Here is a 12,779-nt window from a genome sequence, read left to right as displayed (position 1 = left end):
ACCTCCCATCGTTGTTGATAAAAACGCCACCATACATCCCCTGACCACGAGGTCGACGCTTCACGAGATGTAAGGTCGCTGTACAAAGATGGAAAACCAAAACATATTCGGAGCATTTTTTTTTTTTTGCCGTAAATAGAGATTCACTGGAATGACGTCTCTCAAGGCGTTCTAATTATAGCTGACCCATTCCTTAAAAAAAAGACCTATTTGTTTTTTATCTAAGTGATGTTTTTTTTTCATTATACTGCTTCTCTTGCTACGTTCACCTGTTTCTGTACTTCTTTGTATGTTTGTTGTTTGTCAGTTGTGTTCCATTATGTTATTTTGTAATTCCGCCCATGCCTGCTCCCATCTTCAATGCTATTAAGCCACAGGACAATCATAAATCATAATCAGTCAGCCAGTCAGCTGATCAATCAGTTGGATGGATGGATGGATGGATGGATGGATGGATGGATGGATGGATGGATGGATGGATGGATGGATGGATGGATGGATGGATGGATGGATGGATGGATGGATGGATGGATGGATGGATGGATGGATGGATGGATGGATGGATGGATGGATGGATGGATGGATGGATGGATGGATGGATGGATGGAATAGATAGATGGAATAGATGGATACTTAGTAGTAAGGTACACAGTATATATAACTGCACAAGGGGCCAGGAGCTACTCTATTCCTATCTGTTATAAATTCGTTTATGAGAAAAAAAAAATACCTTGCCTACTTCATTTCTCCATGTCGAACAAAAAAATAGACGCTGTGCCACTGGGGCACCAAAAAAAGAAGAACAATAACGAAACTCCTCGCGTGCCCAGTCTCTGTTCACACTAGAGCGACTCGCTGTGGCGGAAACGCGTCGGCTGTCGCTCCTCTCCGCCGGCGCGTTTAGCCCATGCAGCAGCGTGCTTGCTTCTCCGCCAACACAGGGTAGCGAACCGGACGTGCGTCTGGTTAACCTCCCTGCCTTTCCTGCCTCTCTGTCTCTCCGCCAACAGGTTCGCGCCACCATGTGCTCATCAGAGCCCGTGAACTTCACGGTGTACATGGATTTCGGCAAGCCATGCCGCGTCTACCAGGGTTGCCGCGTGTCCTCCCAGTGCAAGGTGATGTTCTGGCGCGAGGGCCGCGGGTCAGACCGCGCCGCCTCGTCTATCATGTCCATGGCTCACTTCGTCAAAGGCGTAAGTGAAACCCCGAAAGACTCACCCGTTCTCTGTCCCTCTCACTCTATATTCTCTTATCCCGCTCTCCCAGCATAGAGTAGCGAACCAGGGCAACGCCTCCCAGACAGCACAAAGCCTGTGCACTTCAACCCATGACGTCTGCTCAGTGGCTATGGTGTTAGGCTACTGAGCACAAGGTCGCGGGATCGAATCCTGGCCACGGCGGCCGCATTTCGATGGGGGCGAAATGCGAAAACACCCGTGTACTTAGATTTAGGTGCACGTTAAAGAACCCCAGGTGGTCGAAATTTCCGGAGTCCTCCACTACGGCGTGCCTCATAATCAGAAAGTGGTTCTGGCACGTAAAACCCCATAATTTATTTATTTTTTTAATTTTTAACCCATGACATCATGCAACACTGCCCGACTACCATAAATTCTAATGGGGAAGCTCCCGAGTAAGCCGCGGCGATTTTTGACGTCCCCACTGTCGTCGCGCCGGGCTTGACGGTGGAAATTTCGGTCCGAGTAGCATGACGTCATAAAGCGGAACGCGCATGCCTGTTATCTGGGAGGCGTTGACCAGGGCCGCGATTTCGTAGCGACGCCTTCCTCTCTATACTGTGCCACTCTTATCATCCGTCCTTCGCAGCTGGCTGACCCGGTCGATAAGACGGGCGAAGCTACGCTCTGAATAGTGACGCAACGCGAAAGGCGAGAAAAGGAATAGCATCGGAAAACTAAAAAAAAACTATAAGGGAGACTAGCATTCGGCATGAGAGCACTCGCCAAAAACAATTTTTTATCTCACCACACTAGTTTTTTTATCTACTTTCCTTATTTCATAGTCACATCAACCATGGAGTTGTTGCCTAGAAAAGAATGTACAAATGTCACCTTTCACCAATTCAGCGCATTGAAAATTAAGCCATCTGCGTCATCACTAGTTCTTACAGCTACACGAATGTCGGCTACTTACGTCATGATAACAATGCTTTTGTTTTCAATGGCGGAATTGTTTTAACATGCTTCTTTTCTATAGGTTGGTATCAAACCAGCCACATAAGTATATTGATGTTAGCATGCTCCGAAACAATAATCCTACGAGATTCGCTATAGATAATCTTGCAGCGAAGCTGTACATGTTTAGAAAAATCGCTCGCGGTCCGATACGGAAACCCTCCGGCGGAATGTGTGGCGCGCCATTGGCTACGCCGATATTGACGTCGTTTCTCTCTCGCAGCAGAGCGCGCGCGCAGCAGTTTCTCTCAGACTTCGCAATGGGACGGCCCCGCATCGCTCGTTCTCCCGAGGAGTAGCTGGCGTACGATCAACAGCGCAGATAGCAGGAGCTTGAGAGATCTCGTCGGCGTCGCGCCAGCGCCTCGGCAGAAAATCAGGCGCACGGTGCGGAGCCCAAGCGGCAACGTCGGGCCGGTCCGGCAATGTCGGACCGATCCGGCAATGTCGGGCCCATCCGGCAATGTCGGATCGATCCGGCAATGTCGGACCGATCCGGCAATGTCGGGCCCATCCGGCAATGTGGCATCGATCCGGCAACGTCAGGCCGATCCGGCAATGTCCAAAGCTCCCAAAGCTCGTTAGTGGGGTAAGGGTTCGGATGATTTAATGGTGCCGCTCTGCAACCTCCTACTATGTGCCTGAGGGACCCGGGCTCTGCGCAGAAGCGACATTGCGGAGAGAATTTTGTAGGGTCTATGAGGTGATTCCTGGTTGGGTGGGGGAATGTATTGACCTGTAGAGCCCGGAGGAATCGCTCCTGCTCTCTAGGTAGTGACTTGTGTGGGGGTGCATATGTTCTGCGGGTTAGCTTGTAGTGTTGTGTGATGTCTTGGTAAGAGACTAGAGGGTGCATGCGCTCGGGTTCAGATTCCTCGGCGTCGGCTCGGTGGGTCAGATCTCGAGCCACGTGGTTGGCGACCTCGTTGCCAGGAATGCCTTGATGAGCTGGCGCCCAGATGATCATGACTGATCTCGTTGGCGGCTTTTGATTGATGATCCGGAGTGTAGTGGCATGAATTCTGCCGCTAGCAAAGTTGCGGCACGCCTGTTGGGAGTCGGTCACTATGACTTCAACCTCTGTTTGGGAGAGAGCGAGGGCTATGGCCGTTATCAAGTTCGATAAGGTTTAGGACCAATAAAAGTTTATAAGGGTCGCATCATGTCCGACAAGGATAATAAGGACAGATAAGGGTTCATAATGATCGGATAAATTGCGATAAGGTTGATAACGACTGATAAGGGTTGATAAGGCTTGGATCGAGTCCGATAAGGTTGACAACAAATGATAACGGTTGATAAGGGTAGGATAGAGTCCGATAAGGTTGATAACGACCGATAAATGCTTGTACTGATCGGATCAAGTTTGATAAGATTGACAATGACACCGGGCTGCGCGGAGATGGGCAACTGGCATAATGCTTACGCTTACGTAGACAATTCCAGTGGAGTTTCTGCAAAACGTTTTCTTTTTTCTCATCCATTTGCAATTAGCATTGTTTTGTTAACGCCACACAATTCTAATACACAATGTACACTACAGTATGTTCTTTTTTTTTCCTGTACCCTGACTGTCGTGTTGTCATGAAGGACCTTCGTGCAGGCACCTTCGAGCTCCGCCTGAGGGCCCCCCAACAAACTGTCGGAAATAAAATTCTCAATTTGACATCCTAAAACTGACGCAGCAATTTCCTTTACGCCAAGGACGCGGGAAGGAAATGGACAAACTTAATCGGACTTGGTTAACCGCTCCAGGAAATCTTCGCTCGACGTAGATTTCAAATTAAGCATAGGGTCCGCATCATTCTTATTTTAATAATATTTTATTTTTCTGTGGTGTTCTAACAGTGAAATTCGGGCGTCCAATCGCATGCGTGAAAAATATTCGTGAAAAAAAAAAACTACCTTCGAAATAACTGAGCATACTTGTAGCGCAACGACCCCCAGAGGGCAGTTGAAGCGGCGGAAGTGACTGGAGGATTGGTGGAAGTAGAGAAACGACAAAAGACGGAGACGTACAAAAGCACAGTTCGCAATAGGGGATCAGAAAACTTGGGCGTGGTAGTTCATAGGGTGTTTTTTTGTGTCTTTTTTCATTGTTTAACCTAGGTAGAATATTATGCAGTATATAGTAGCAAGAGCTTGGTGGCGCCACCCACCGCCCCGTTCCAAAGGGGACGCTCATAACATCCATCCATCCATCCGTGACGGAAGTGAAACGGTATTAGGGAGTTTTGGCACATTTTCGCTAGCGAATCGTGCCTGCGTAATGTGGATCTTCCTGTTTATTGTTTACTTCATTTCAAGGAATTCTACACAAGCGCGCCTGCTCCCCGCTGCCGGCAATCCTTATCGTACTTTAATACGGCTGATGGCCGCGGTCATCAAATGAACCCCGCCCACGTGTGTCCCTGGGCGCTTGGCCATTGCGCGTGTTCAGTTGCCAATGTTGGCTGCAACGTATTCCGCACATTAGACAGTTTTAGTTACACGTACGTAGAGGCTTTGCGTACGCAGAACTTCTACGTGTGAGCAGTGCGCATGCGTAGAACGTAGCGTGCGCGCGCGCGTCTGACGGACGTACGTGAATTCATTTCTTTGCGTGCGTTTCTTGCGCACGTAAACAGCTTCGCGCGGGAGTTCCGCAAGATCACGAACAAGCGATAGCGGGCCGCGCACGCGCAGACGGCTCGCGTCGAAACACGCGACCAGATTGAATTGGCTACCGCCGTGTTCATATTTCCCGATAGATGGAGCTACGGGGTCCCTCTTAACGTGCGTCGCGTACGTGTAGCTAAAAGCGTTTCAGATGGCGTGCACGTAAGGTACGTAGGCTTTTCACGTTTGCGTACGTGAAGCCTCTACGCACGTGTAACTAAAAGTGTCTATTAAAAAATACGGGCCTTGCTTTGCGTACCACTCTAATACCTTGCTATCGCTATATAAGTGCTCTGTGAAGTTATTTTTTTTCTCCCTTTTTTTTCTGATTACCGTTTGCTCCCTGTTTCACCAACCGCAGCCTTCCTCACGGCGACTCGGAAAAAGACGTCCACGTGACGTTCCGGGAAGTGCAGAAACAGAACGACACGCTCGGCATGATCGTATTCGCCCTGGACGTCTCTGCCTCCATGCGCGTGAGTGTGAGGGGCCACAGCGCGACAGCCTCGCGTTCAATGCGATTCATTCTTTCTTCTCGTTTCGCAAATCAAATACACACACACGCACACAAATCGTTTAGGGTCATTGCCACTGGGCGATAGGAAGCATAAATACACAGTGTGCGCTTGCGGCTGTAAGAAATCAGACTTTACACCAACTCACACCCTTGAGGTGTTATTTATGTAACGGACACCCTAAGGGTGTGAGTTATAGACACATTTACACCCTTTTTCACTTTTGAGGGTGTAAATTACTGTACCGTGTATAGACGGAAGCACATCGAACACCTCCGCAGGGTAGCTATATACAGCTGCGCTGTAAAAATCTAACCTGCGGGTCAAGCGCGTCGGCTTTTATAGATGACTCGTCGAGGGTTCCAGTGCAATCGCTGCTGCCCGCTTGCATTCCAGAAAGTATGCAACGCTAATCGTGTCGCGTGCACAAACTGATTGCATAAGGTTCGGCAAGAACACAGACGACATATGTAATCAACGTACATTCCAGTAAGTTCCAAATCATGCAATTGCATCTTGCACTGGACGATAAAATTACGTTGTTAGCGGGTGCAAAGCGGCCCCCGGAAAAAAAGGATAAGTACACACGTCAACGTGTATAATGTTCGCCTACCATCGAAAAGTGGTACCAGGCGTCACTCGTGATACCAACAACCTCTTTTACAAACACACATTCATTAATGAAAAAAAAAACGCGCGTTGTAAACACGGACGCGTGACTGACCATGCACCAGCAATAGGTGCATGAATGAAATTTGTTGCTAGAATCGCACTTGGACATACACACCGCTCCTATACTTGTTGCCATGGAGAGTGAATCAACTACAGAGCACCAAGTTTTCCCCATGCCGTAATCTCTTCAAGCATACAAGAGAGAGAGAGAGAGAGAACCCTTTAATGAAAGGCAGATTTCAGCCGGCGTATATACATCGCTGACATGCTATACTTTCGTGGGGAAGGGAATTGGGGAGAGAAAGAGACAAGGCATACAAGCTTACGAATCGCGGCATAATGCACCGTATAACACCGAAATGCTATCGTATTCTCGTGGCTAGTGCCACCAGACATCAATTCTGCAACACACCTTTTTTTTTTCTCAGGACCACGGTCGCATCGGGCACCTCAAAGCAGCGGCGACCCACTTCGTCGAGGTCCTCATACCCGACGACCTGAAAGTCGGCGTGGTGACGTTCAACACGGCCGCCCACACGCCGTTTCCCCTGACGACGGTGTCGGCACAGACGCGCGAACGTATCGGCAACATCGTGCGAGATTTGGTGCCTCGCGGCAGCACCTGCATCGGATGCGCTCTGAGAAAGGCCCTCGAGGTAAGGGCGAACGGCCGCCGCGGGACAGCGCAGCAACTGGCAGCGGGGCGTTTGAATTCCGGCGGTGGCCCAACGCGGTGGGACCGTGACGTTTCCGATGCATGCGTGTGTACGCGCCTGGGAAGCCCTGAGAGTGATAGGTGCATTACTGCAGTTACTCAAATGGACACACCTGCAGTGAGCGACTGTGATAGCTTCGAGGTCCATCTCAGGACGATGCGACATCTTCAGTGATCTCTCTCTCTCTCTCTCTCTCTCTCTCTCTCTCTCTCTACGCGCAGGAGTTCAGGAGGATCGCGCACCGCGTCGAGGGCTCAGTCATCGTGCTCATGACCAACGGCGGAGAGACCTCGGGGCCCTACATGGCCGACGTGCTCGCCGACCTGGTCGCGGCGGGAGTGAGGATCAACACGATCGCGCTCGGCAGAGAGGCCGACCTCGAGCTCGAGGTCCTGGCCCTGTGCACGGGGGGCAAGCCGTACGCGCTCCGGGACGGCAGCTCCAACGAGGCGGCGGTCGCCCTCGAGTCGGCCTTCCTGGACTCGACCTTCGCCCTGCTGGACCACGACAAGAGGCCGATTGTGGTGAGGCTTACATTCCTCGTGACCCTTGTGCACACAGTGTGTCGAGTCCGCGCCCTGCTGGACCACGACAACAGGCCGATTGTGGTGAGGCTTACATTCCTCGTGATCCTTGTGCACACAGTGTGTCGAGTCCACGCCCTGCTGGATCACGACAAGAGGCCGATTGTGGTAAGGCTTGCATTCATCATGACCCTTGTGCACTAAGTGTGTCGAGTCCACGCCCTGCTGGACCACGACAAGAGGCCGATTGTGGTGAGGCTTACATTCCTCGTGATCCTTGTGCACACAGTGTGTCGAGTCCACGCCCTGCTGGACCACGACAAGAGGCCGATCGTGGTGAGGCTTACGTTCCCGACGACCCTAGTTAATTTCCCTTGCCCTTTGTCCTCTGGTAGCTTCAACACTAGTTAAGAAGGGAAGGCGTTTAAGGTCCGAAGTCTGCGGCCCTTGATGATTCGATTGCACGGTGGCAGCGCGAAGGAAGAGCCGTTGTCCGATGAAGTGACGCTTTATTCAAGCGCCGAGGCGTCTGTCCGAGCGCAGGCCGGAAACTCCGCTCTGCAATCAACAGTATTAGTAACTTTGCGTAGGCTTGAGTACCCTTGTGTAAACAGTGTGAGAAGCATCGACTTTCATGTTTTTTTTTCAGTATTGAATGTCAATTGCAGAGAAATTTGCCCACGACTGAATTGGTAATAAATCAGTAGTATGTGCTGCAGTGTCCGATATTCGCCAAGCCTGTAGTCGTTCCTAGACACAGCCCATATCTGTATCGATATCGCCCATAACTAGTCAAGTCTAGATATAACCTATATATCTATAAATATATCACGTGATCACTCTATACAACCAGTTGACGGCGACACAGGATAAATGTAGTTACCTATTCATCCGGCGAGTCTGTTCGTGCAGTTGGCAACCACGCAGGAAAAACAGTTGCGGAATAAAGCACCCGTGTCTGTTCTAGTCGTTTTGACCTAACCCAGTCAATTCATACTGAAGCAATCTTGGCAAAGATGAGGACGAAATGATGATCCTCACGATGATGATCGTGATAACTAAATAGATAGCACTTACTCGCAGCGGGGGATGAGCCACGAATCGGGTTGTTTCTACTCACAGATAATTGCAGGAACGGATGGAAAAGTGGAAAAGGTAAAGCTGCCAACAAACAACTATTGTGTAACTCAGAAGTCGGAGAAGATGGATGGACTATTACACTTAAGTAAAGCAAAAATAAGCTTAACTGCACGAGTTATACTGGAAACAATAGAGAATTATAATAAGCATAATCGTGATAAACATCTTGTAGTTTGAATGCACTCACACACGCAGCGTCAAACGAATTCCTGGCTCCTAATACCGCTTCGCCGTGCCATCTCTGCATCCTCTGTCCAGATCTTCGAAGAGACTGCGACGGTGCCGAAGGAAGGCGTCGCTTTCTACGTGCTCGTCGATCGAGACCTGGGAAAGGGAACCACCGTGACGCTCTCCTGCGATGGCACGTGCTCGCTGAAGATCGAACTGCGCTACCCCGACGGCAGGAAGTGCAACGAGTGTCTGACGACGCAGTCCACGAAGGCGGGCGCTTACATAACTATCAGGATTCCTGGCACCGCCACGGTACGACACACTATTTATTTATTTATTCATCTATTCATTTGTTTAATTCAAATCGAAAGCTTTCTTTGCGGACCCCCTTCCGGACTTTCCTTGACGAGGCTGCTTGGTGTTGTTGCTGTCTTACACTTGAAGAAAATAGGGAATTATGTGCCCGATAGCAAGATCGAGACTCGGTCCCCCGGCACGACATCATGACGTCCTAACCATTAGGCCGCAATGGCACGTGCAGTTCCTATATATCATGCCAACGCCAGCTGGCTCTGAGATTAGCGGCTTTTAACGCGTCCGCTATTCCGGCAAACGGGGGTGGTTTGGGCGGATTGCCGGATGGGCGGGGGCGTAAATGTGAGCGGCCGCAGCGGTGCAGCCGCCTGGTGGCATAGAGCTCAGCCAGACAAACACAGAGCTAAAATTACAGTAACCTACTATATTCTGCTTCGCTGCTGGTGCAAATTTTCGTGAGCGGCGTAATTGTGCACTGCTGTCGAAAATTTGCACCAGCAGTTAATCAGAATATAGTAATTGGCTCTGTGTTTGTGTGGTTGAGCCTTGCACCACCAGCTGGCGCCACCAATCTGGCCGCCGGTTATACTTAATTAAGCCAAAGAAGCAAGATTGAAACGGGTAAATTTAAAGCGTTTGACGCCACGACGACGCGATGCGAGCTTCCCGAGAGTTTCTTCCCGCTGCAAACACCGACGAAAGCCGTAACGATTACAAGAAATTTCATTCATTCGTAACGCGTCACGTACAAGTTCTTTTATAGCACACGACATGAGCATGGAGGCGGAATACCATCAATGCCTACCATGGCCTAATGTGGTATGAAGTTTGTAAACAGGGATATGGTGCCTCAGAAAGGCTGGCCAACGTTTCTATAGGAGGACCTATCTTCGTCAAAGGCCTTTGACGAAGATAGGTCGAAGGCCTTTGACGAAGATTGGTCCTCCTATCGAAACGTTGGCCAGCCTTTCTGAGGCACCATATCCCTGTTTACAAACTTTATACCACAGTGTGCTATTCCATCTGTCAGCCCCTTGCTTGCTTTTGGACTACCATGGCCTAATGGAAGTATAAGAAAGGTTTAGCCTGTCCGTAAACGTGCGTAATGCCGTTTGCGGAAAATCGAGTTGCCGGATAAATGTACGGCAGCAACAGAGCCCTGGTGACATCTCGTGGCGCGGTGATTAACCGGGGTGCACACGACGGTGTGCAGTGAGCTATCGTATTCTACTTCAAGCGTATACTCGTGTAAAGCGCTGACGCAAACAAAATCGTTCGCACGATGAGCTCTTTATGATTTTCCATCGTGGAGAACACTCACCCGTCACAATAACGTTTCAAACTCGCTATAGTTCGACATATATCCGCAAGATGCCGCTACTAGCTTTTTCTACCGCCTTGTACGGCTCCAGGTTGTTTCACATGGCGCGATTTTCAGTCAGCGACACAGCGAATTCCGTCGCTCAGCGACCACCGCGACGTCGCGGGCTCTCCGCGAGTGGATTCCAAGTTGGTCGCGCCGTCGCTCAGTCGCAGCGATCGGCGCGACGTGGGAGGGGAAGTGTGTGTGACGAAACAAAGCGCAGTCCAAATAGGAGCTTTCCTGTTTTACCGCGCGTTGGTAGCTCTGTGGAGCAATGTCGTGCGCCAGTTTTAGCTACGTTTAGGGCGTACCCGCCAGCGTTTGCGGCTTAGGAGCTTCATAAACAATTTTCTTCCGCTTACACAATTCGTTTGAAAGGAGAAGCTGCACGCTATCCAGGTCGGGAGAAGGACGCCGCTTCAACATAAGGCACGTACCCACTTGATCGCCACCGTCGTCAACCTCTTCATCGCTACAAATTGTGCCAGCTCCTTATACATGCATACTCAATAGTACCTTGTTCTTCTGCAAAAGCAAATACACATACAGGAAAAAAGTTGTGGTTTCCATAGTAACAAAGAAACTAGAGTTTACTAAACGGAACCACCCCACCGACGCCGCACAAGCCGCACGCTCACACTTGCGGTGTTGTGCAGCGCCTCACTCAGCGTATCTGGAAGCTGTCGTAAAGTATCAACGCTTTTGAACGTTAAAAATGGTGTACCTATTCTATTATCGAATAAAAATAGGAAAATTCCAATATTTGACTAGTTTCCATGTTTTTATTTAACGATGCAGGCAAGGAGACTTGGTGAGCAGAAGGCAACCTTGCGCATCGCTGCGACGGATATCGCGCTGCCGCAAACGCGTGTGAAAGCTGTCAGCGAAAATCACTCTGCGACGTGCGCGGCAGAACGATTTTTTTCGCCGCAATCGCGCCATGTGAAACAGCCTTCCGGCAACTCAGTGATCCGTAGCAGTACAAGCTAAAACTCTCTAATAAAGGTGATTTGTAGTTCATTCGGCGCTTAGAAATGAAATCGGTAAACTACGTTCTTGGAACAACAAAACGACCGCTCTTACCGCAAAAAAAAAGACTTGCCAAGTGCGACAAGGGCGCTGAAGAGCAAACGCGAGTGGCGACGCCATCTTGAAGTCACCGCACTGAGTTCGCCATGACGTCACGTATTTGGGTCTCTATATAAGTCTGCTGAAGTCTTTACCGGTACAAGAGGTTAAAGATTATGTTCCAAATGAACCAGAGACACAACTTATGGAAGTTGAATTTCGGGAACTTATCCCCCACCATGGTCCAAATACGAAAATATATCTTGACATTCGTGATGCCAAAGCTAATTTTAGTGGCCGCCATCTCGGCTATGACGTCACACCGAAAGCCACCATCTTGAATTTGCGAAACCAAAACTATGGCGTCATGACGTCATAATCACGTCGTTCCACCTATATCCGCCATATTGGACCGTCACGTGAACATTGGCACCCAAATTCCGCCTCCATCTTTGATTTCAAATTCCGAAACTATGCCGCCATCTTTGACTATGACATCATAATCACACGGTTTCACTTCTATCCGCATTTTGGATTACGTCATCATTGGCACCTGAATTTGGCCACTATCTTGGACTTATCGGTGACGTCATAAAATGGTGACCATCTTAGATATATCAGAGACGCCACCATTCAATCACCAATTCGATATATACTAATGACGTCCCCAATCAATGACCTATTGGGTTGCTATATCGATTTACTGTGAGGGCCGCCATCTTGAATTCCCCGGACTGAAAATTTCACGCCGAAGGGAGGTGGTAGCAGACTTCAAGAAATCGAGAAACGTGACGAGTAAGAGCTCACACACTTAAAAAGGAAGGCCACAGTTCTGCCCGCCTCTTCCGTGAGCGTCACACCAATTGACGCCCTCTCTCTCTCTCTCTCTCTCTCTCTCTCTCTCTCTCTCTCTCTCTCTCTCTCTCTCTCTCTCCGCGCATAGCCTGGCACGTGGACGCTGGTGGTGTCGCTCTGTCCCGGAAGTAGGGAAGTCCAGGTCCACGTCCGCGCCACGTCGTTCGTCGTCGACGCTACGGTGGAGCCCGCGCTTGTGCGCTCTTTCGTAAAGAGGACCGAGGTCAACGTCGCCACGGATGCCGTCGTGTACGCCGAGGTCAGCAAGGGAACCCGGCTCGTGCTCCATGCCAGGGTCACGGCCACGGTCATCAGACCCCGTGCGCCCGACGGGATCGAAGTTGAGCTACACGACAACGGCCTCGGTAAGTTTCAACCTTCTCAGACCCGACATAATACTAATGGCAGAATAGCAGTTAAAGTTAAATCGTTAAAAAATTCTGGTGTTTTACGTGCCAGAACCAGGATGCTTCAAAGTGTTGCTTTCACTGGCTTTACTTAACGAAAAATAACAAAAACATAGACGTTTCGCCACCTATGCGGGTGGCATCGTCAGTACACAATGGCAACAAATGAGAAATACA

At 49.8% G+C, this 12,779-nt stretch overlaps 1 protein-coding gene across 1 annotated transcript in view; it reads left to right on the top strand.

Moving 5' to 3' along the window:
• The window catches only part of LOC135919269 (calcium-activated chloride channel regulator 1-like), a 40,350-nt gene that overhangs the window by 14,897 nt on the left and 12,674 nt on the right, over positions 1–12,779 (top strand). The window contains exons 5-12 of the mRNA XM_070521314.1: positions 1,011–1,196; positions 5,218–5,332; positions 6,472–6,699; positions 6,981–7,283; positions 7,405–7,478; positions 7,524–7,535; positions 8,682–8,906; positions 12,284–12,560. Coding sequence (XP_070377415.1) covers positions 1,011–1,196; positions 5,218–5,332; positions 6,472–6,699; positions 6,981–7,283; positions 7,405–7,478; positions 7,524–7,535; positions 8,682–8,906; positions 12,284–12,560 — 1,420 coding nt within the window. The remainder of the gene's footprint in view (positions 1–1,010; positions 1,197–5,217; positions 5,333–6,471; positions 6,700–6,980; positions 7,284–7,404; positions 7,479–7,523; positions 7,536–8,681; positions 8,907–12,283; positions 12,561–12,779) is intronic.

Source organism: Dermacentor albipictus, chromosome 7 (genome assembly GCF_038994185.2).
Source record: "Dermacentor albipictus isolate Rhodes 1998 colony chromosome 7, USDA_Dalb.pri_finalv2, whole genome shotgun sequence".
NCBI classification, from domain to species: domain Eukaryota; kingdom Metazoa; phylum Arthropoda; class Arachnida; order Ixodida; family Ixodidae; genus Dermacentor; species Dermacentor albipictus.
Note: the sequence above shows the minus strand (reverse complement) of the source record. Positions and strands in the feature narration are given on the sequence as shown.